We start from the raw sequence: 22616 nt of genomic DNA on the forward strand, positions 1-22616 counted from the left end.
GGGGGAGAAGGAGAAGGAGAAGGATTGGGATTGGGGGGTAGGGGGGAGGCTGGGAAGGGATGTGAAGTATAAACCAAAGGAGGAGGTTGCAATGCTTCATAAGAAATGTACACATTATCCTGCCCATGTAATTGTAACACCTCTGTACAGTATGTTCACAATTAAAATAAAATTAAATTAAAAAAAAAGAAATTCTCAGCCTTAACTCCTTTAATTGTAGTATTATTTCTTTATACTTATAGAATTGTTTTCTTGTCAGTCGTGGGGCTTGAACTCTGGGCCGGGGTGCTGTCCCTCAGCTCTTCAGTTCAAGGGGAATGCTCTACTGCTTGAACCAAAGTGCCCCTTCTGTTTTTCTGATGGTTTATTGGAGATAAGTGTCTCATGGACTTTCCTGCCCAGGCTCACTCTGAACCATGATCCTCAGATCTCAGCCTTCTGGGTAGTTAGGATTATGGATGTGAGCCACTGGTGCCCAGCTTTTCTATAATTTTCTGGTTCATGTCTAGATTTTTTATTTCTCATTTTTCCTTTTTTCTTTATCTCTCTTCTCCTTTCCTTCTATCCTTTACCTCTCTCTGAATTTATATCTTAGTTTTCTTCCTTCTCTACTTTTCCCTCCCCACATTCCTCTAATCTTATTTCCTCCTCATAATTCTCGTTAAACCTATTAATTTGTGGTCCACTGACTCCTTCTTCTTTGATTTTCTTAGTCCAATGATCCATAGTTGTTTGCTGTTGAACTAGATTGTATCTGTAGAATGAAATTGTATCTGTACTCATTTTGACTGTGTCAAACAACCTGTGCAACTACAGGCTTCTGGTTGATATTGCCTCAAAATAGTGTTCTAGCTCAGAATTGGTTTGGCTATCATACACAAATGGGCAGAACAGGCAGAAACACAAGAAAAATGACAAGTCCAGGAATCACAACTTCCACTCATGGTAATCAGGCAACAGAGCAGTTAATGAATAATCTGGGGGAGATTCCCTAAAATGCTCTACAAACACTACTGCTAAACATGCGGAATTAAAACATTGAGAGCCTGCAAAGGTCTTTGTGTGAGCATGATAGGGAAACATGTGAGAGTGATGAGGTTAATCAAAGATTAATACAGGTACTTAGCAAGTGTGATGAGACTAACCAAGGATTAATACAGAAATTTTGGGAGCTAATCAAAAATTAATACAGGAATAGCCATAGCAGGGTGAGAATTTAAAAAAAAGATTAATGGAGGAATTCATGGAATCCACAAACAGAAAGCTGGAGGAATCCATGGAGGCCACAAAGGGAATGCTGAATGAAGCCCAACTGAAGGAAAGGGAGTCCAATGAAACTATAATCAATCAACTAAGGGATTTGAGAATGAACACTGAAAACCAAATCAATGAGGAAAAGAAGTGCTTACAAGAACTAAAACAAAGCTCCAAAAAGAATTTGAAGTCATCAAATCTGAGCAATAAGAATGGAAAGGAAATAAAAACCAAAGTAGAAAGTCTTGACAGTAGGTTAGACCATGCAGAAGATCAAATCTCTGGGATTGAAGACAGCCTAGACCTTATAGAGGAAGAACAGACAAGTATTCAAGACAAATCAAAGAAATATGATAGATTCAATATTTAGAAGACACCATCAGAAGGCCTAATTTAAGGCTAATGGATGTAGAAGAGAGCCTAGAGACAGAAGTTAAAGGTTTAAGAAATTTAGTTAACAGGATCCTAGTAGGGAACTTGGAAAAAATTATATTAAGTGAAGTAAGCCAGGCCCAAAGAAACATAGGTTCCATGGTTTCCCTTATTTGCAATAACTAGTACATGTGTAGGACAAACAGAAAAGTCCCAAAGCCATGTAAATATGACCATATAAGACCATGTTAAGCAAAATGAACCCCAAGATAGGGACACAAATACCTTTTTTCTTTCTTGTTATTCCTTCTAACACATTTATAATGCCCCATGTGACTTTTGTTGCTTTGTATGTTCCTCCCCCACGGTATAACCCCCATTTTCACTGTATTTGTTGTTGATGACCTGCATCTTCTATATACACTTCTTTAATTCGGGATGGGAAGGGAAAAAAAACAAAAATCCTTAAATAAGGATACAGGTGGATCCATTGTTAACAATGAGATGGACAAACCACACTTTTTTAAATGAACTTTATAACTTGTGGGAGGGAGGGGGGATGCAGTCGTTGGGGCGGGAGGAGTTGGGAAGGTGCGAAATGAGGTGATGGTAGGGGGAAACAAAGGAGAAGAAATAATGCTCAATAGGAAATGTACTCATTACCATGCTCGTGTAACTGTAACCACTCTGTGCAGCATTTTTGCAATAAAAATTGTATAAAAGAAAACCTCAGAAAGGAAATGAAAGCAGAACTAAGGAAAAACCTCCCATGCTCCTGGATTGGGAGGATTAAGATCATGAAAATGGCAGTAGTACCAAAGGCTATCTACAAATCAATACAAAACCTATGATTATCCCAAACTCATTCTTCAATGAAATAGAGGAAGCAACTCAAAAATTCATATGAAACAAGAAAAGATCCCGAGTAGCAAAAACAATTCTTAATAGAAAGAATAGTGCTGGAATTATATGAATACCAGATGGAAGCAAGACAGCCTCTTCAATAAATGGTGCTGGCAAAATTGATTAAACTTTTGTAAAAACTAAAGCTAGATGCTTGTAGATCCCCCTACACCAGAATCAACTCCAAGTGGATCAAAGACCCCAAAGACAAAGCAGATATACTGAAAACATTACAGGAAGAAATAAGAGAAACCCTAGGTCTCCTTGGTACAGGGCAGAATTTCCTTAATAAAGACCCAGAAACACAACAATCAAAAAAAGGCTGGACAAATGGGATTGCATGAAGCTGCAGAGCTTCTGCATGGCAAAGGACATAGCTACCAAGATCAATAGAAAGCCCAGGGTTTGGGAGAAAATCGTCAGGAGTCATACAATGGACAAGGGTCTCATAGCTAATATATATTAGAACTCAAAAAATTAAATTTCCTAACAACAAATCCTCAAAGAAACAACTGCCTGATTAATAAGTGGGCTAAAGACTTAAGGAGACACTTGTCTGAAGAGGAACTAAGAATGGCCAATAGACACATGAAGAACTGCTCAACTTCTGTAGTAATAAAAGAAATGCAAACAAATTAGAATAGCTATAAACAACAAATCTAATAACAACAGATGTTGGAGGGGATATGGCCAAAACGGAACCCCTCATTGTTAGTTTCACTCACTTTGGAAAGCAGTATGGAGGTTCCTCAAAGATAAAACATAGACCTCCCCTATGACCCAGCAATCTCACTTTTGGGCATTTACCCAAATGATCACAAACAAGGCCATACTAAAGCTAACAGCACAACTATGTTTATCATAGCATTATTCACCATAGATAAGATATGAAACCAAACCTGATGCCCCTCAGTAGATAAATGGATCAAGAAAATGTGATACATATATCCACATTGGAATTCTATGTTTCTGTCAGAAAGAATGACACTGCCCCATTTGTTAGGAAATGGAAAGACTTAGAAAATTTTCTATTAAATGAAGTAAGCCAGGCCCAAAGAAACATAGGTCCTATGGTTTCCCTTATTTACAATACTATAGGACAAAAACTATGTAAATATGAACATATAAGTTGATGTTAAGCAAAATCAACCTCAAGGTAGGGACACAAGAGATATTATCTTTCTCATTGTTGTTTCCAATGCATTTACAATGTACCATGTGATTTTTTTTGTTTCTTTTGTATGTTCTTCCCCCATGGTAAAACACCTGCTTTTACTGTATTTGATTTCAGTGCCTACATCTTGTATATACACCTTTCTAATTTGGTGATGGGAAGGGAAATAACAAAATCCTGAAATAAGTATACAGGCTATCCCATTGAAACAATAGGATGTACAAGACACTATGTTGAAAATGAACTTTAGAAATTGGTGGGAGGGAGGCAGGAGATGGGAAGGTGGGGAGGGAAGGGAGAGTAGAGGAAAAACAAAGGAAGAGGTAACAATGTTGGACAAGAAATGTATGCATAACCTTACTCAAGTAACTGTAAACTCTCTGTACAGTATCTTCACCATAAAAACCATATACTAAAAAGATAATAAAACAATTAAAAAAGAGTATATAGGAAAGAAATAAGTACAGAGTTACATGGAATACATTCAGAGAAAATCAAATAATGACAATTCTTTAATGTTGACACTCACAGAGTCAACTTGCATTAATCATCATAAAAGTAAGAAAATGAGTAAATCCCTGTTACTTTTTAAGATATTTTTTCAAATACAACAAAATTTTAGTGAGAAAACTAGTATAGAGATGATAGAGGCTCTGTGATTTATAGAAAGACATCCATTTAATATTAAAATGGATTATTTCTCTCAGCATGTGTTTTGCCCCGTATACCATGCAGAGAATTTCTCTCTGGCCTCAACAAGATGATGTAGCACTTAGGGACAAAGATGCAGCCTAACAGGCCAGCACTGGAAGATAAGATGGAGAAGACCTCCACGGCCACCATGGTTTTCCCCTTGGTGCTGTGGTAGACAGGCAAGAAGGTGACCCATACACTACAGAACACCAACATACTGAAGGTCAGGAACTTGGCCTCATTGAAGGTGTCAGGCAGGTTTCTAGCCAAGAAAGCCACAGTGAAGCTTGCCAGGGCCAGGGAGCCCAGGTATCCCAGGACACAATAGAAGGCAGTGGTTGAGCCTTTGTTGCACAGGATGATGATGTGGCCATGTTCTGAGTGTGCATCGGTGTCAACAAATGGAGGAGAAGTGCCCAACCAGATTCCAGACAGAATGAGCTGGGTCAGCGTACAGATGGGAATGATGAAGTTAGGCATTCCTGACACCAGCAACCACCGCATCCTTCTCCCTGAAGAAGTGACAGAGAAGGCCAGAACCACAGTAACGGTTTTGGCCAAGACAGTGGAAACAGCCACAGTGAACACAGCTCCAAATGTGGTCTGCTGGAGGACACACGTGGCTGTGTTGGGATGTCCAATGAAGAGCAAGGAGCAAAGAAAGCAGCAGTTGAGGGAGATGAGCAAGATGTAGCTGAGAGCCCTGTTGTTGGCCTTGACAATGGGAGTGTTGTTGTGCTTGGTAAAAATCCCAATAACAGCAGTGGTTAGTGCAGAGAGGCAGAGAGCTAAGCAGACTAGAGTCATCCCCAGAGGGTCCCTAGAGTCCAGGAAGCTCTCAGATTTCAGCAGGCAGAGGTTTTTCTCTGTGTTGGCATACTGATGATCTGGGCACCTCACACACTGTTCCAAATCTGGCAAGGAGTGGGAGTTACCATCAGTATGTCAGTAGTTACCTTGATTTTCTGCCCTTGCCCCAAGAAGTTAATTTGTTGAGCTTAATCCATTGTTCTGTGGTGTTGCTTTCTAAACTAAAGTGCAAATTCTAAGAAGCATACAATTCAATGTGAGTCCTAATCATGTTTTCCTCATAAGTTTTCTTACAATTCAGCATTTTCTTGAAAGCATTTCCAATTATCCAAATATGGAAATAAAAATCTCCTCCACCTAATTAACATACCATATGTCATAATCTGTGCTATTGCTTCAGAAACCTGAATATGTAAATTCCAGAGAATTAGATATAATCAATAATCCTCATAATCTTCCCTAGATTTCCCTACCTCAATTACACATTGAAGTTTTCAAAGCAAACATGGTGGAGTTTGATGGATATTTTCCTGACTCAGTACCCTAATTGTGAGTCTTCTCATCCAATATAGGCTTCATATTTACTCTTATTTCTGTCCTCTCCGAATTTTTTTACCTTATGTTCTACTGTATCTAAAGTATATATCAACAATAATTTTCTCTTATTATTTTATAATTTATCAAGTACTAATCACATTTCTAAAAAATACACTTATGACATGATTTCAAAGTAGAATTAAATCATTTCTGAACCTTACACTCTTCATTCCTACAAATTGAAATATATATTCAAATATGTCCAGAATGTTCTAATAACAATAAAAATTATAATCATATACCTTTCTTACAAATTAATGTGTTCTTTCAGTATGTTTCACCCCAAACGCTGCATTTTTTCTGGAATTTAGCTAGAGGTTAGTTCAAGTGGTCCTCTTTTCTTTTTTGGTTTTAGTTTTATTTTTTTTGTGTGAGAATACCGTACAGAGGAGTTACAATTACATGGGCAAGATAACGAGTCCATTTCTTATCAAGCATTGTTTCCTCCTCTTTCTTTCCCCTTCTCCCCCCTCCCCCACCCTGTCCCCCCCACACTCCCAGCACCGCCCCCCCCACACCAACCTTATAAAGTTCATTTTTTGACATAACAAGTTGTACATCTCATTGTTGCAGTGGGTCCACCTGTATCACTAGTTAAACAACTTGTTTTTTTCCCTTCCCCTCCACAATTATACCAACATCAAATACAGTAAAAGCATGGGTTAAAAAGTATGGAACCATTGGGCTGGGATGGTGGCTCAGTGGTAGAGTGCTTGCGTTGCATGCCTGAGGCCCTGGGTTCGATTCCTCAGCACCACATAAGCAAAAAGAAAAAAGCTGGAAGTGGTGTTGTGGCTCAAATAGTAGAGTGCTAGCCTTGAGCTGAAGAGCTGAGGGACAGCGCCCAGGCCCAGAGTTCAGGCCCCACAACCGAACGCCACCCCCCCAAAAAAATATGGAACACTTTATGAATTTGCGTGTCATCCTTGTGCAGGGGCCATGCTAATCCTCTTTGTATCTTTCCAATTTTAGTAAATGTGCTGCCAAAGCGAGCACTCAAATGGTCCTTTTGAGTTTAAATTTTGCTACATAATAATATATTTTGCCATATTACAGATAATGATTTAACATGTTTTGTGGTAGAAAGGATATCATGTATATGGATACTGGTCCACAAAACTTATCTAAATCTTTTATCACTCTGCAGGTGTTGTGACTTTTCTGGCAGGATTTTATCTTTTATAACATGCAAATTCCTACCTAATAATAGGAAGGCTTTTGTCTCTATATACTATCTATTGTGGATTGTTCCTATTGTCTACTATTGATTGAGAAACACTATGGAGATATGGAGAATGTCTCCAATACTTACACTCTTACCTGTACCATTAGAAATCTCATTCTCAGGGCAAGGGATACAATCAAAGCAACAGACAGACTTTCCCTCCTGAGGGGATTTTCTGAAACCAGGACCACAACTCTCACTGCAGACAGACTGCGGAGTCTAAAAAAGATTAGTGTTGATGACAAACAAGTTACTTATTCTTAATATCCTCAAATTCTAGTATGATAGATATTTGATCATTCAGAATCAAAATTTCTATAAAGATGCATGCATAAATATGTATATACATAAACAATTGGATGATATTATTTCAGGTATTATATCATAGTCAAAGAAAAGTGATTTAACTTCTTCCTATGCCCTTCTTAATGGAAAAAGCAGGAACTTTAAAGTAGCCATTTTTCTTCATTTTGATTTTGTTTTTTTTTGGTCAGTCAGGGGGCCTGAAAAATGGGCCTGGGCACTGTCCCTCAGCTCTTCAGCTCAAGGCTAGCACTCTTAAGCCAAAACACCACTTCCACCTTTTTCTGCTGATGTAGTGTTGAGGAATTGAACCCAGGGCCTCATGCATGCAAGGCAAGCACTCTACCACTGAGCCACCTTCCCAGCTCACCATTCTTTTTAAGATGGGAAATCTAAAATAAGAAACAACTAGTCAATTGACTATTAATTGAAACATAAAACAATGAATAAAATTAAAATTCTACATTATAAATTAACTTTCAAAGTTACTGTGTTACAGTGATATGGAGCTTTGTAACATGATATTTATATTTGGAATACATAAGAAAAAATACTAAGAAATAAATTGGCAAATAAATATGCTCCATAAGAACCCATTAATCAATTACTTCATAAAAATATTTCTATATGGGAAGTTGGTAATTTACATTCTTACATTATTGATGAAGACAAGAGGAATAAATTCTAGCAAGATATTTTGTTCATTTAGTCCTACTTTAGATCATCATTGTTTGATTGATTCAACACACCTCCGTAAATGAGGTGGGCCATTCTATGTTATCATTGGATAGAGATAATTGATGCCCATATGGTGCATATGGAGAAAAGTTTCCCACTTTCATCACTTGCCTAAGACCTTCTGGAAAATTGCAAAGGTTCACAATGTCATACTCTGCCACCAATTTCTTTGTCTCATCCAAAATCACTTGGTCACCAGCAGGATTATTGAAATAGATGTTCTTCAGAAAGGGGTGGAGCTAGAAGATATACATCGACCAGGGTGAAGTTAGTCAAAAGTTCACACAGAAAATGGGAAGAAAGAGTATGTATCCATTGACTTCCATTTCTGTTTCAGAATCCATTTATAACAGAGTAATGAAGCAGAACAACTGAAGGTCTATGGATGAATAATATAAAATAATGCTGATAAATCCTAAGACTCAAGTAACTGTTCAACATAACATTTCAAGATAAAAAATCTAGTACGTTCACTGAAATAATCACAAATCATACACATTTCATTGTCTGGCTACACAGGCAGAGATTTTCTAATGAGTAACTCAACTGTGTAATTCAATGAAAAAGTTATAAAACTACCTCAATTAGAAATAAAGTATTTCTTATATGAAAAATGAAAAATTGTGCACAAAATCTTTGAGGTAGACAAATTTTGAATTATTGCTTGCCTGTTACAAATTCAAATACAAAATCAATAAGTAGAAAATCGAAAGTGTGAGTACTGACGTGTTACAGATAGATCGAATGAAAACAATAAGTAATGAATTCATTAAAAATTCACTCTTGCCAATCTGTTTTATCAGGTAAAATTCTACATGTTTTAAAAACTGTTTCAAAAGCAGACTGGATGATGGTGGCTCACAACTGTAATGCAAACTACTTAGGAGGCAGAGATCTGAGGATCCCAGTTTGAAGCCAGCCTGGACATGAACAACCATGAGACACTTATCTCCAATTACCTACCGAGAAAAACAAGAAGTACAGTGTTTCCTTAAGTGGGTAACTACTCACATTGAGCAAAAGAAGCCGAGGCCCTGAGTTCAAGCCTAAGGGATGGCACAAAAAAATCAAAACAAAAACCATCAGAGACAACTAAGCTGAGTAAGCTTTTAACTTTTTCTCTCTCTCCTTTACTTTTTTAATTTTATTTGTTGTTGTTGTTGGTCATGGGGCTGGAAATCTGGGCCTGGGTGCTCTCCCTGAGCTTTTCATCTCAAGGCTAGAGCTTTACCACTTAAGCCACAGTTCCACTCTCAGTTTTCTGAGTGGTTTATTGGAGATAAGAGTCTTAAGGACTTTTCTGCTAGGGCTGGATTTGAATCTCCATCCTCACATCTCAGTTTCCTGAGTAGATAGGATTACCGGTGTGAGCCACTGGCACCATGCTTCACTTATTCTGTTAAAAAAATCTGTCATGACTACCTAGTTTGGTTTGAATGAATCCCTCTTACAATGTCAGTTTGCTGATAGCATTTACTTGCCAGTGCAAATTCTTCACCTGAGAAGGGGAAAACTGAAGTTTTCTTCCATTTCCCACTGGCTGTGCTTCTGCTTGACCAATAAGCATCTCATGAAGGGCCTGAGCCACAGCATACACAGCATTATATATATAGTAACTCTCTTCCATCATGCCCATGTCAAAAAGGTACCTAGGCAACCATTCCAAGGACGCATTGGCTGGACAGTTCTTCCAAGTGACACAGCTAGACTCAGAAAATGTGCAATTAAAAGAGCGAATCCACACCAAAGCAAGGAAATAGTCTTTTGGGTATTTGGATGGGTTAGCAGTTTTGATAAAATTGGTGAAACCAGAAATCTCTTCATGGTGGTGTGAGAAAATGAGAGGTGCATGGAGTGAATGTAACAAAAAATATTTCATCACAGACAGAAATGTACTAAGGGAGTTTATGACCCAGACGGTTCCTAGACTTAAATATCTTGTGAAATAAGTGTTTAACAAATTGAACATGAATTCATTGTCTCCGTAAATGACAACCACATTTGCGAATGAATTTCTAATTTTCTGATGAAAAGATACATAATCGGTTACTTCACGAAAGAAAGAAAGTGGTAGTATGTGTTCAAAAGCTGTACAGACTTTGTGCTTGTTCATCTCTTGTCTCAATTGGGGCAGCATCCACAAACCATTCTCATCTTCTGAGATCAACAGACCCACCCACTTCCAGCTGAAATGAACCATCAAGGAAACCATGGCAAAAGCTAGAGATGTGTCCTTGGGGGCTATCTGATAGACAGAAGGAAACAGGCGATGGTCACTCAGGACAGGATCAAAACGCCCAAAGTTCAGCTAGAAGGAAAAGAAAATGTGAAAGTGAGCAATTGGATTGACATAAACCTCCTCCTCAGTCCTGATGTGCATTAAGCAACACATGAAATTAAAAAAAGCCTTGTTTATCCCACATTTAGTGGCATCTTCAATTCCTTAGGCCTATGTAGAAAATGAAAGAACCAGGTAAGAGATGGAGGTATTCCTGTGGTCTGCTGTAGGCTGTTCTTACACTAAAGCAAGCCCATACGGACATCTCACCAAAGGTAGTTCATTTGGAGCATTTATAATTCAACATTCCTCTTCTAAATGCATCAAAAACCTGAGAATGCCATCAACTAGTCATGCTTTCTTCCCTCAGCAGCCCTCCTGTTCTCACCTGTGGAAATCTGTAGAGGTCCAACACTGTTGCATACTGGGAAGAGATTTGGCCTGCTGGTCCAGTCAGTGTTACTACAGTCTGACTTTCTCTCTTACAGTCATAATTCAGGATAAAATCTTTCCCAGAGAGGGTTAAGACAAGACTTCTATACAGCACATAGTATCTTATTCCATGTGAATGGGCAGAAAATCCCATAGTGATGTTAGGCAAAAGATGAAGATTTTTGTTGATCTCTTCAACAGCAAAAGCCAAAGCTAGAATAAACTGGTAGTTGTTGAAGTTATAGCTGTAGAGAAGGCACAGGAAGTATCTTCAATCTTAAGCATTGACTTGAGGGAATAAATGTTTGTTTAGAAAAGAACATGCATATATTGAAAACTTACCCCTAACATGTTGAATTAGGGTATGATTGTTTTGGGATTTTTTTGTGAGCTTTGTGGCTTGTATTCTGGCCTGGGTCCTGTCCATGAGCTCTTCAGCTTAGGGCAAGTGCTCTACCACTTGAGCCACAGAGCCACTTCTGGTTGTCTGGTGTGTATTTGGAGATAAGAGTATCATGGACATTCCTGCCAGGGCTGGCTTTGAATGGCAATCTCTTATCTCAGCCTTCTGAGTAGCTAGGATTGCAGGTGTAAGCCACTAGCACCTGGCACAATATGTGTTTTAAGTATGTAATTCATTTTAAGTGGATCATGAAAGTGTTTTTCCTGAATTAGATTTATACTCTTGTAAGAGAACAAAGAGAACGTGCATTTCCCCTTTGTCAAGTAACTTGTTCTTGAAACATGAGACATTTTCTCATGAATAACTAATCAGTCCATGTCTGAAGTTTGCTCTTGTAAATGCTACAAGAAGCAAAGTTAATCCTATTATCACACTAAAGTTGGTATTCTTTCCTTCTGTTGGAGGATAACCTTACTCAATTAATGTCTTACTTTGTGTGAGAGAATCATGGAAAGCAAGAGCACAGCCCGGCGCTGGTGGCTCACGCCTGTAATCCTAGCTACTCAGGAAGCTGAGATCTGAGGATCGCGGTTCAAAGCCAATCCGAGCAGGAGACACCGTGAGACTCCTATCTCCAATAAACCACCAGAAAACCAGAAGTGGCGCAGTAGCTCAAGTGGTAGAGCGCTCGCCTTGAGCTGAAGAGCTGAGGGACAGCGCCCAGGCCCCGAGTTCAAGCCCCATGGCCCACAAAAAAAAAAATAAAAAGGAAAGCAAGAGTACACATGAGAATAATCCCCTTCTCAGAAAAAGCAAATTAATCAGAAAACACCTCCGAGAACAATAGCAAATTTTGTAGGCAGCAGAACTAAATTCTTACTTACTGAAAGAAAGGAAAATTAGATGCATTGGCAAATAGAAAAGGAACTAATTTCCCTTTATTCTGCATCCAAATATATGTTCCCCTACTTATGATATAGAAAGAGATTTAAATCCAGGCCTTTGAGTACAAGCCAGGATACAAGCCAAACTTGGAGCTGTCCGTATTTGGAAATGCCCCATGTTACTTCTGCCAGACAAATAACATTACAATGAGTGCCTAAATTGCTAGTGGGCTAGGGGATTCCAAAGTATCTCCTTAAACCCTTGGCAATGGTGAATAGAACATGAGGATTCGCAGTCAATTTCCTGAGGAGGAAGACATGAAAATAATTCAGTGTTATTTCTCATAACCCTTTTCCAGAACCATTGACTTTAGAAAAATTAACCAAACTAAAGGTGTTACAATCAGCAGGAAAGATTTGCATTGGAAAATATGTCTTTTCTAAATCATATTAAGGAAAATTAAGAAAATGAAAAAATTCTAGGGAAGAATTCAATTTTCTAAATATTATCATACATCAGCAAGTTAATTTGATCTGTGGTAATCCCTTAAAGAGAAAACATAAAAGCTCCTTAAGGTGCTATGTTTCTTTTTTGGCTTCATATTTGTAAACATGTGGATTTTATGCAGTCACATCATTTTTAATTATTAATGGTGAAAGACAGACCTTCAAAAACATGAAAAATTCTATTGATGATCCTATTATTCTTCACTGCAGAATAGGTTTTTAGGAGTCCTAACCAAAGATGATGAAGAAATCACAATAAGTTGGACCCAGAAAAGACTAAGTCTTAGTAGATAAACCAAAGAAAGAGAAGAATTAATCTTGTTCAACTTACCAACTCAATAAGAGTCTAACTTAAAAAAATGGAAATGAAAGAACAACCATTTCTTAAATCAAAGAGTAAAATCAACAGCAAAACTTAAGTCCCTGAACATATCTCTCAATAAATAGATTGGGAAAATGAATATTGTTAAAATATTCACAGTAGTGAAAATTATCTACATATTTACGAAGACCATGCCAAAATGCTGGGGTCATTTAATAAGGGAGTAGAAAAACAATGAAAAACTTCTAACTAAAAAAATCCTTGAATGACCACAGGTATGTGGAATAAACAAGTAGTAATACAATGTTTGGCAATACCCAATCTTAACTTTACCATTGACTCCTAGTACAATTTTTAAGTAGACTAGTAGAAGTCATGCACATATGTGTCTTGCTCAGGCCTAGACTCCTAACAACAGAAGACACTGAACTGTGAGAAGTGTGACTCAGATATATAGCCTTGGCAGAAAATAATTTCATGACTATTTCATCTAAAAACTATGAAAATTAAAATGTGTCATGTCATAGGCAGAACAAACAACAAAATACAATAAAAAGTCCAATAAAAAACCACATAGTTGCAAAAGTGAATATTGAACACAGCTTCTGTTACTGAAAAATGGCCTCGATGACCTGTGGTTCCTCTGAAAATACAGACATCCACCTGCAAAACACTGAAATCTCACGGCACTCTTTCACCAAAGAAAGGATTTATTCAACATTGTTTGCAGATCTTAATAGGAGACTTGAAAATTTGAGAACAGTAGAGAAGCACAGAAGAGAAATCTTTCAGGAAGTAGGCACAGGTAATGACTTTCTGCCTAGGATTCCATAACATGGGAACAATACATACACCTGACATTTTGGAGAGAGGGATGTGGTACGTTTGGACTGTTACCTATTCATTTTCAAAGCTGTGGATTAGCACACATAAAAATACACTTTTCTCAATATCAAAAAGGAAAACATGTATGCATTGCTATAAAATGGTTTGTATGCTCACTGTAAACATTTGAAAGTTTCTGGAAGCATGCCAATTTTAGGAAAATAATTCATAATGATAAGGGAAAAATTTAATTGTTGTGTAAAATACTTGGATGGAGTAAAATGACAGCAGAATCCATAGATAAGTAACTATGTTATAATAGAAAATGAACAAAAAACGTTGGTTTCTATCTGAAAGTTGTGACCATCAGAGGGTAACTTTTGAAATTGGCATAGACAGAATGAATTATTCCATTACCAAGAACGTAATCTACTTTACAATGTACAGTCCTATTTCATATTTATTTGGAGGAAAAATGCAAGCCAAATAATTTATGAAAAAACAAAAAGGTAAGATCAACAGGTATATTTCAGATATTGTAGGGAACCTGAGAAGAAATTGAGCAGTTATTAAAGAGAAGTCATATAATAAAACATAAAGCCAGTTAAGATATTTTATGAATATCTGATAATAAATTATATTTACAAAGACAGGCTCAAATAATTTCTTTTAAAAAGCATTTCCACTTGCCAGTGATAAAATAGCATACAGGATAGGGACATTGATATACATTTGTGGCCTGAGGTGTCTATGAAGTCACATGTTCAATGGTCCATTAATATGGAAAGTGTTCAGAAGGTTTTCTAGAGAAAAAATATTCTAAGTGTTTGGGGAAGCACATTCCCAAGTCATGAAGTTGTTTGTTGCAGCTGTTGATTTGATTTGTACACATAAATGTTTGGACGAGTTCCTAGCGTTGTCTAATGGATGAATTAGCAAATAGGAGAAAATCTGAGGTACGACAACTGTATTGTGTCAGGTACAAGTAGGATTTCCCAAGCCAAACTATGTACAGAGCCACCTCTCTGGCCTCCAATGTTCCCTCTGATAGAGCAATTTAGAAAAGACAGCACAAAGCCAAGGCCAGCAGCCTCACCTGGCTTCTTCTAAGCCCTCAGAATACAGGATTTCATAGGCTGCCATCACATATGAGTGGAAGTTACCGCCTTGTCTAGAAAAGAATGCTGCTATAGCTCACCTGATTCACCTGGAAGATCACTGTCAATTCTGCATCTCTCTCTTGGTCTATTAGAAGACCATCTCTGCTGTGATACATTGAATAAATAATGTTTGATATCCTACAGTGCTCATTCTGTACTGATGTAAAGTGACATTAGATGACAGCATGTACCTGGAATAAGAACTCTATTAAATGTTTCAGCCATTATCTGACAGACATCATTTTCTTCCAGTAACTTTCTACCCATTAACTGGTATTCTGAATTCTTAATATAAGTTCCTTTTGCCATGCTGTGCTAAAAATTTAGGAACATGCATTTTATTCACGCTAACCCTCATCACATTCATCTAAATAGTTAAGGGAAATCCTTCATGTAGAAAAGATAATTTTTAGCCACTTCCAGACAAAAGATTTCACTCTAGGATACCTGGTTGTCAGACCAGACTCCAATGACATCCACACAGAGAACTTGTACATCTCAAAGTAGAGATGAAACATCCATCAGCAGAAGACACAACATCAATGACATTACACAAATATAAATGTAAAACAGGCATATAAATATTTACTATTAATTCATTGGGAAATGGGTAAACACGGTTCTGTTGGTCCAAAGAAATATATCAAACAAGTTATGTGTAACACATCAGAAAAGTTCAGACATTCTCTAAAGCAAATAAGAGGTCATCTCTGTTCTGGAGTATGAGCAGATACCAAAGGGAAAGCTTGACTTCCCACACTGAGAAAAGGAAGCAAACAATAGATGTTCCAAGTCATATTTTACATTCTAATAGGCCTGAAATTAGAATGCTAATTTCTGCTAAATTCTGCCATGTGCACTTGTAGAGGTAATCTCCTGGGGTAGAATTCCTGTGGATATATAAATACTGAGAATATGTATACAATTAAATCAGATTCAAAGTGTTAAGTGTAAACCCTAGGCAATGTTTCTCTTCTTCAAATTTGAAAGAATGTCCTCTGCTACCTGAATCACCGCTGATGTGAAGTTCTGACCTTGAAATAGTAGCTGCATCCTTCCAATAAGAATTATTTCTCATACAGATGAGCATCAATATGCTGATCAACAGATATTAGAAATCATAAATATGTAAGAAGATATGTTCTTCTTGATTATGGTGAAATAAATTTTCCTTTATCTTTATAGTTAAAAACTCATGCCAATGGCTTTTTCAAGTACCATTGCTTGATTTGCAATGACACAATGAGAGACAAGGTAGAGGCATTACAGTGAGGAGAGTTTTCAATCCTGGGAAGGAATGCTAAGTCCAAGAAAATTAGAGCTAACACTGCATAACAAAATATGTATAACAAAAAATCACTTAGTAGGAAATGGGAAGCCCTCTGTATATCATCTTTTCAATAGCACTTCAAAAAAAGAAATATGGAGCTATTTCTAGTTAAAAGTTGCACAGTAGCAAATGGTAGAGATTATAGAGTGCATTAATTGACCAATGGTCTGCTCAGACTGAAAATCAAATAGAGAATAAGTATAAAATTCAAAAGTCACTTACCTCACCTCCTCAGTATACCTCTCTTCTTGGGGATGAGGACGCTTTGCTGTTACGTAGGAGAGGGGGAAAAATCCAACAATGGACACATCTCCACTCATATATGCAGTCTCCTTCTTGTTGAGTAAGCATTCCTCTTCACTGAGGGAACTGACAAGAAATGGAAGTTGTAGTATAACTGATGTAAAAAGCAAAGGAAACATCATAGAATGGCATGTAAGACCTATTTGTGAATATATGTGGATCTTATGATAACCAGAAAATAAGTAAATATGCCATGAATAAAAGAATGTATAAGAATATGTTTGAGTGTGATTTTATTGCCTAGGATTTCCACTCTGGCCCACCCTTATTTCTTTCACCATAACCTGCTCTCTTTCCCCAGACAAATGCTGTGTTCTTTCACCCCTGGGGCTCTGCATCTGAGGTCCTATCTTCAAGTCAAAACATGAGATGCAAAATATTTTGATGGTTTCCTTCTCCACTCCCAGGTGCTATAATTACATCAAGACTGAAGGGTGTAAGACTCCAGAGATGGATGGAAATTTGTTGGAATTGGCCCTGAGGTAATAGTGAGAAACATTGCAAATAAAGCCTCATGGGATCATGTAAAAGTTCTGAATCAAACTTGTAATGTGAGGTGCAAGAGAAAGTGGACAGAAAGTGTTATTCAAATAAAGGCTCTATCCAAGTCATTGACCATCACACTCCACAATCAAAAATGGGGAGAACCTCCCACACCCATGGCTAAAGCCTGTGAGAAAACATTGCTGGTATGAGCCATACAGGTATCCGTGCCCAGTTGAATATGAGTTTGTGTAATAATTCTTCTCTGTGCCGCAAACAAAGACAATAGTACAAAAGAAACTCTAGTTCCTACCACTCTAAATAGTTTACACACACATGAGCCATCAGAAGACTCTATGCACAACGAACATAGAGATTTTTTTTGTGAAAATACCATACAGAAGGTTTCCAATTATATGTGCAAGGTAATGAGTTCATTTCTTATCAAACCTTGTTTCCTCCACCTTTGTTTCCCCTTCCCATCTCTTCCCATCTGGCCCCCACCTCACCTGTCCCCCCCTCTCTGTGCCAAAGTTGTAAAGTTCTTTTTTTGACATAGCGACTTGTACATCTCATTGTAGCAATGGGTCCACCTGTATCCCTATTTAAACAATTTGTTTTTTTTCCTTCCCCTCCATTAATTATACCAACATCAAATACAGTAAAACAGGGTTATACCCTTGGAGATGGATATACAAAGCAACAAAGAAATATCTTATAAATATGTTAGAAACAATAGCAAGAAAGAAAAAGCATTTGAATCCTTATCTTAGGGTTCATTTTGCCTACCATCTACTTATCTGACCATTTCTGCTTGTCTGATACCTATACTAGTTATTGCAAATAAGGGAAACCATGGGACCTATGTTTCTTTGGGCCTGGCTTACTTCATTTAATATATTTTTTTCCAAGTCTTTCCATTTCCAAACAAATGGGGCAATGTCATTCTTTCTGATGGAGGCATACAAACATTCTAAAGCAGTGAAGCCCTTTTACGTAATGCTGTTCTTTTTGCAACTTGCTGTTGTATGGTTGCCCATCATTTTACCACATGCAAGTGAAAATGGGAATCATGATTTAAGTAATGCCCTTTCCTACATGATGAGATATTGAAGCTGGCTCTTGTATCTTGCTAATACAAGAAACTGATTTGGGTTTTGAGAGTGTTTCCAATTGAATTGTGCACTTTTGGCTCAAGTTTTCTCTAAACTTAACTGCAGCATAAGAAGAGAAATTACTTGTATTGAGATAAACATTCCTTCTCTCTGGCAGCCTCTGCCCTTCCAACATTATTGAGTATTTTAAAGGTAGAGCTACAGGTAGAGGGAAGAGAAAAGAAAAGTGAGAGGTAAAGAGAAGTAAGTGAAGGAGGGAGACAGAGAAAGAGAGAGGGACTGTTTAAGAGAGGATTTCTATATGAATTTCTTGTCACAAAGCACTGTCCCCTTCTGATTGAGAAATCCCACTTTGTGCCGTTATTCACCTTGTTCAATTGGCCTGCTCTGAAACTTTTCCAAATGACATGCTGATGCACATGCCCATGGAGTATTGCTGGAGCCTCATCCTCTGTCTGTTTAGCTTTAAGCATAGTTCAGTATTGTTTCCAGTAATATGCCTTATTTGAGGGCAAGTACAAATAATATCCCTCTATTAAAGATCACCTCTCCATTGTCTCCCTTACTTATGGTATACATAGATTTCAGCATTCTGAGTACTTTGAGAATAGATATGAGACACCCACACAAGGCAAATTATGACATAAAATTTTCATCTATATAGAATTTACACTCAACCAAGAGAACAGCTTACACTTAGCATATAGGCAATAGGATTATTGTAGATTCCTGCTACATTAGTTGTTTGGATCCTGCCATTGTACTAGTGTTTAAACTAATCATAGGTTCTATCATACAAGTAGGTTTGCTAATCCCTTTCCATTAGTGTTCTCAATGCTTGCTGTATTGTGGAGCATAGAATGCACATGAAATGCTGCCAGCATAATCAAACAAAAAACACATGACTACATCCAACAATTTGCTGTAAGTCCCGGATGAGAGATCTATGGTCTTTTCCTGTATGTCTTAGTAAGTTGTATTTGGAATGGGTATGTGTATAGTAAGTACACACACTTAAACAATGTATACATGTATGTAAGGTACACATACACATACAAAAAAAGTATCCCAACAAATACTGTTTGAAAAAGTAAAATCAGAGAGGAAATAAAGAAGAACATATAAAGATATTAGAATTGGGTCAGAGTTCATTATATCAGTGTCTGGAGAGATCACAATGATACCCTTCTATAGTACATACACACATACTAGTTCATAGTTATAATAATTATATTGTGAACAAATTCACAAACCATTCTCACCCTCTGAGATCATCAGACCCACCAAGCTCCAGCTGAAGTCAACCATCAAGAAAACTGTGTGAAAGGCTAGAGATATGTCTTTAGAGGCTCTTCGATAGACAGATATAAACTGGCCATGGTGACTCCAAAGGATCAAAAATCCCAAAGGTGAGATAGAGAATAATTTCTCTTAACATGTATTGTAAACAATAATGTACAGCATATGAGAAGGATATTGATATAAATTTGTGTACCCGTGCTGTGTATAAATTATCTGACCCAATAGACCACTGATGTTAAAAAAACAAATTTTGACTCAAATATTAATGTATTGTATAGCAATACATTGTGAAACCCTACTGTTACTTTCTGCACCTATGGATCTGATCATGAATCAAGACATTCCACTGAGCCCCTGACATCTATCTACTGAATGAATTGGCATGGATATAAAAATCTCAGGTAACAACAAGTGTATTTTTGTCAGAGGCAGATAGGGCTGTGAGTACAAGTTTCTGTACAGGGCCACTTCCTGAGCCATCTCATGGAAAACGGAGCACAAGAGCTCTTTCAGCAGCCTCACCTTGCTTCTAGGAAGTTCTCAGAGTACAGACTCTGTTAGGATGAAGACCATGTGAGGCAAAGTTCCCATCACATCTGGCAAAGACTGCATCCTGAGCTAACCTGAATATCCCATGAAATCACTGTTAGTCCTGTCACTCTTGTCTTGTCTATTCAATACATACTTCAAACAGCTCTGGTATATGATCATTAATCTATGATGTTAGATCACACATACACAAATTGAATATGATCATGATTAAATCAATTTAGCCAGAATGCTTTGAGACTCACAATGTCCTCTCAGTAATTTTTTCTATTTCACAAATCCTCTCCTGAGCATTTAATACAATTTATTTAGAACATGTTCAAGGTAGAGTACAATCTTTTCATCTACTGCCAAACCTCTTCACAAATATCTATGAGAAAGCCTTCATGGGGAAAATGGTGCTGATAAACTTCAGGACCTACGAGGTATGAATTTTACAACAGGGAGTCTGAAGAGAGTTGGGTCAGATTTCCATGGCACCCACTCACAAAGCCTGCATATCTGGTAATAGCTAAGAAAGAACCACCACCAGCAACCACAGACATCAAGGAGAATATATAAACACATCTACAAAATAGCCAAATACCACTTGGATTTTAATGGAAAAGGAAACAGGAAACAGGAAAGTGATACGTGTTAATAAAATAAGTGTTAATAATATAAGTGTTAATAAAAAGGTCTAGGGATGGTATGTGAAAAATATCTAGATTATCTCCTACAGCAGGGAAAACACTGTAGTTTCTAGAACTTCTGCAGGTGCTCTCAAATCTGTACAGCTGCCACAGGCAAAGCTTATCATTCAAGATTCATCCTGTACAAGCCAGAAAAGATATTTGATCACATAACTTGCATTGAACAAGAATACTAATCACACAGTCTCTGTAGAATCTTTGGACAGCCACAGGTTTCTTCTTAGAAATTTCCATCCTTGACTGTAACTTTGTTGGGGCCAGGCTATCCTCAAGGCTGAGCCCCACTTTTCTCATCATACTTGTCCAAATGTATCTGAGAGAGCCTTGAGGGGAAAATGTCACTGACAAACAAGTACCAGACATACTTTTCTTCTTCCTTGATTTCTAAGGAGAGTCGGAAAAGATATCTCATAACCACACACAAATCTTCCACATCTGGAAGGAACAAAGAAACTGTTGCTAGCACCAACGACATTCCTCAAAGTGTCATAAAAGCATATGAACAAAAACACTCAAATACACTATGTATAGTTATGGGAAAATAAACCTAGATAAGGTTGGTAATAAAAGAGATATGCAAATGTTAGTAATAAAAAAGATAATTAAATGTCTAAGAATAACATGAGAACAGAACAGGCATCATCTAAGACATGAAAGAAGTTGTAACTCCTAACATTGCCATCTGTGCTCCCAAATCTGAGCAGATAGCAAAGCCAAAGGTTGTCTTTCCACATATAAAAAGGGCTGCAAAAAGGCAGTGTTCCAAATGACATGCTACCCTTCTAATAGGAGGGAAATTAAACTGAAAAAAATGTCAACAATGGCAGGGATGGGAGGGAGGGAACAATTGGGAAAGAGGGAACAACTGATGATATGCATAACAAAAGAAATGTACATATCACCCAATGTGGAAGAAATAACTGTATTGCAATGAACTCATAAATGTTATAGATCATGATAGACAATTTGTTCCATGAAAGTTAGAATGTGTTTGTGACTTTAACTAAGCATCACTATCCCACAATACTGTGAAATTTGGGAAATTATGTAGCCTCTTAATCATAATAAAATATTGGGAAAAAAATTCCCTGAATATTTCTTTAAAAGTTTATGAATGGAACACACTGTTGAAGAATTCCTGTGAAGAATATAGAAGCCCACAGATATCTGTGCAAGTAAAGCAGAATCAGATAAATACATCAACATCTCTTATGATGCAGCCCTTCTCTTGAGTTGATGGAAAGTTCTCTAATACAGGCAGTACCTCTGACCTGAAATGCAGTCTCAGAACTTATGTGACACTTGACTAGACATCACCCTGACTGTATAGGCACTAAACTTAACCAGGACTTCTGTCTGGAAATTCACCTTGTTACTCTCATTGGATTTTTTTAGGCAAGTGTGAAGCTACAACTCTCAAACAAATTTGGAAATCGAAGAATTTTCACTAAGGAGAATGTGGAAGATCCAACCTTGTTTTACTAATTCCCAAACATTTAAAGAACTTTCTGTGTACTAAGAGACATTCTGATTCAGAGGCCATAGCACATAATCAGGCACAGTAGGCCTCACTGGACTAAACAAGATTTATAAGAAGCTATGGATTGTGGGTAAACAGCCTGTGCTAGATCCTTAGGTCAAGGTAGTTGATTCACAAAGCATCTGATCTTCCATTGCCTGCAAAAGGCTCTTTACAAATTAAGCAAACTGAAAATAAAGAAATTAACTGGTTGCATGACTAAGTTGTATTCAAATAAGGTTTGTGTCTGTTCTTCAATCATGCTCCCTGAGCACATCCTATTTGGCAGTCTCAGAACCTGTTTGGAATAGCAGGAAGAGCACAAAGCAGAATTTCTCTTAGCCTTGAAGTATTTCTTTAAATCTGATTATACTTCTGTCTCTGTGGTCCTCTTGTATCTCCAGTCTTTTTTTCACCAGGTATCTTTTGAATTTGCTTACAAA

The 22616-nt window shown here is 37.4% G+C and overlaps 1 protein-coding gene and 1 non-coding gene across 2 annotated transcripts; both read right to left on the reverse strand.

The window, feature by feature from the left end:
• Positions 1-4387: 4387 nt before the first annotated feature.
• Positions 4388-21129, reverse strand: LOC138817151 (vomeronasal type-2 receptor 116-like). The gene is made up of 7 exons (XM_070007537.1): positions 21020-21129; positions 16433-16579; positions 10736-11024; positions 9568-10377; positions 8081-8308; positions 7124-7247; positions 4388-5310 (listed from the first exon to the last, which is right to left on the reverse strand). The coding sequence occupies exons 1-7, from the start codon at positions 21127-21129 to the stop codon at positions 4388-4390; spliced, it is 2631 nt and encodes an 876-aa protein (XP_069863638.1).
• On the reverse strand, positions 6693-6799 carry LOC138822391 (U6 spliceosomal RNA). The gene has a single exon (XR_011370425.1). It is a non-coding gene; the product is annotated as a U6 spliceosomal RNA (small nuclear RNA).
• Positions 21130-22616: the final 1487 nt, after the last annotated feature.

Source organism: Dipodomys merriami, unplaced genomic scaffold (assembly GCF_024711535.1).
Source record: "Dipodomys merriami isolate MVZ:Mamm:240054 unplaced genomic scaffold, mDipMer1.0.p SCAF_11, whole genome shotgun sequence".
In the NCBI taxonomy this organism is placed as follows: domain Eukaryota; kingdom Metazoa; phylum Chordata; class Mammalia; order Rodentia; family Heteromyidae; genus Dipodomys; species Dipodomys merriami.

Excerpts from the sequence above, each read along its gene's own strand:
- LOC138817151 (XM_070007537.1), bottom strand. The coding sequence starts at position 21,129 with ATGTCGTTGGTGCTAGCAACAGTTTCTTTGTTCCTTCCAGATGTGGAA. Across the intron at positions 10,378-10,735 it reads ACCTCTACAGATTTCCACAG|CTGAACTTTGGGCGTTTTGA; the intron begins GTGAGAACAGGA and ends TTTTCCTTCTAG. Across the intron at positions 8,309-9,567 it reads TTCAGTTTTCCCCTTCTCAG|CTCCACCCCTTTCTGAAGAA; the intron begins GTGAAGAATTTG and ends TATATCTTCTAG.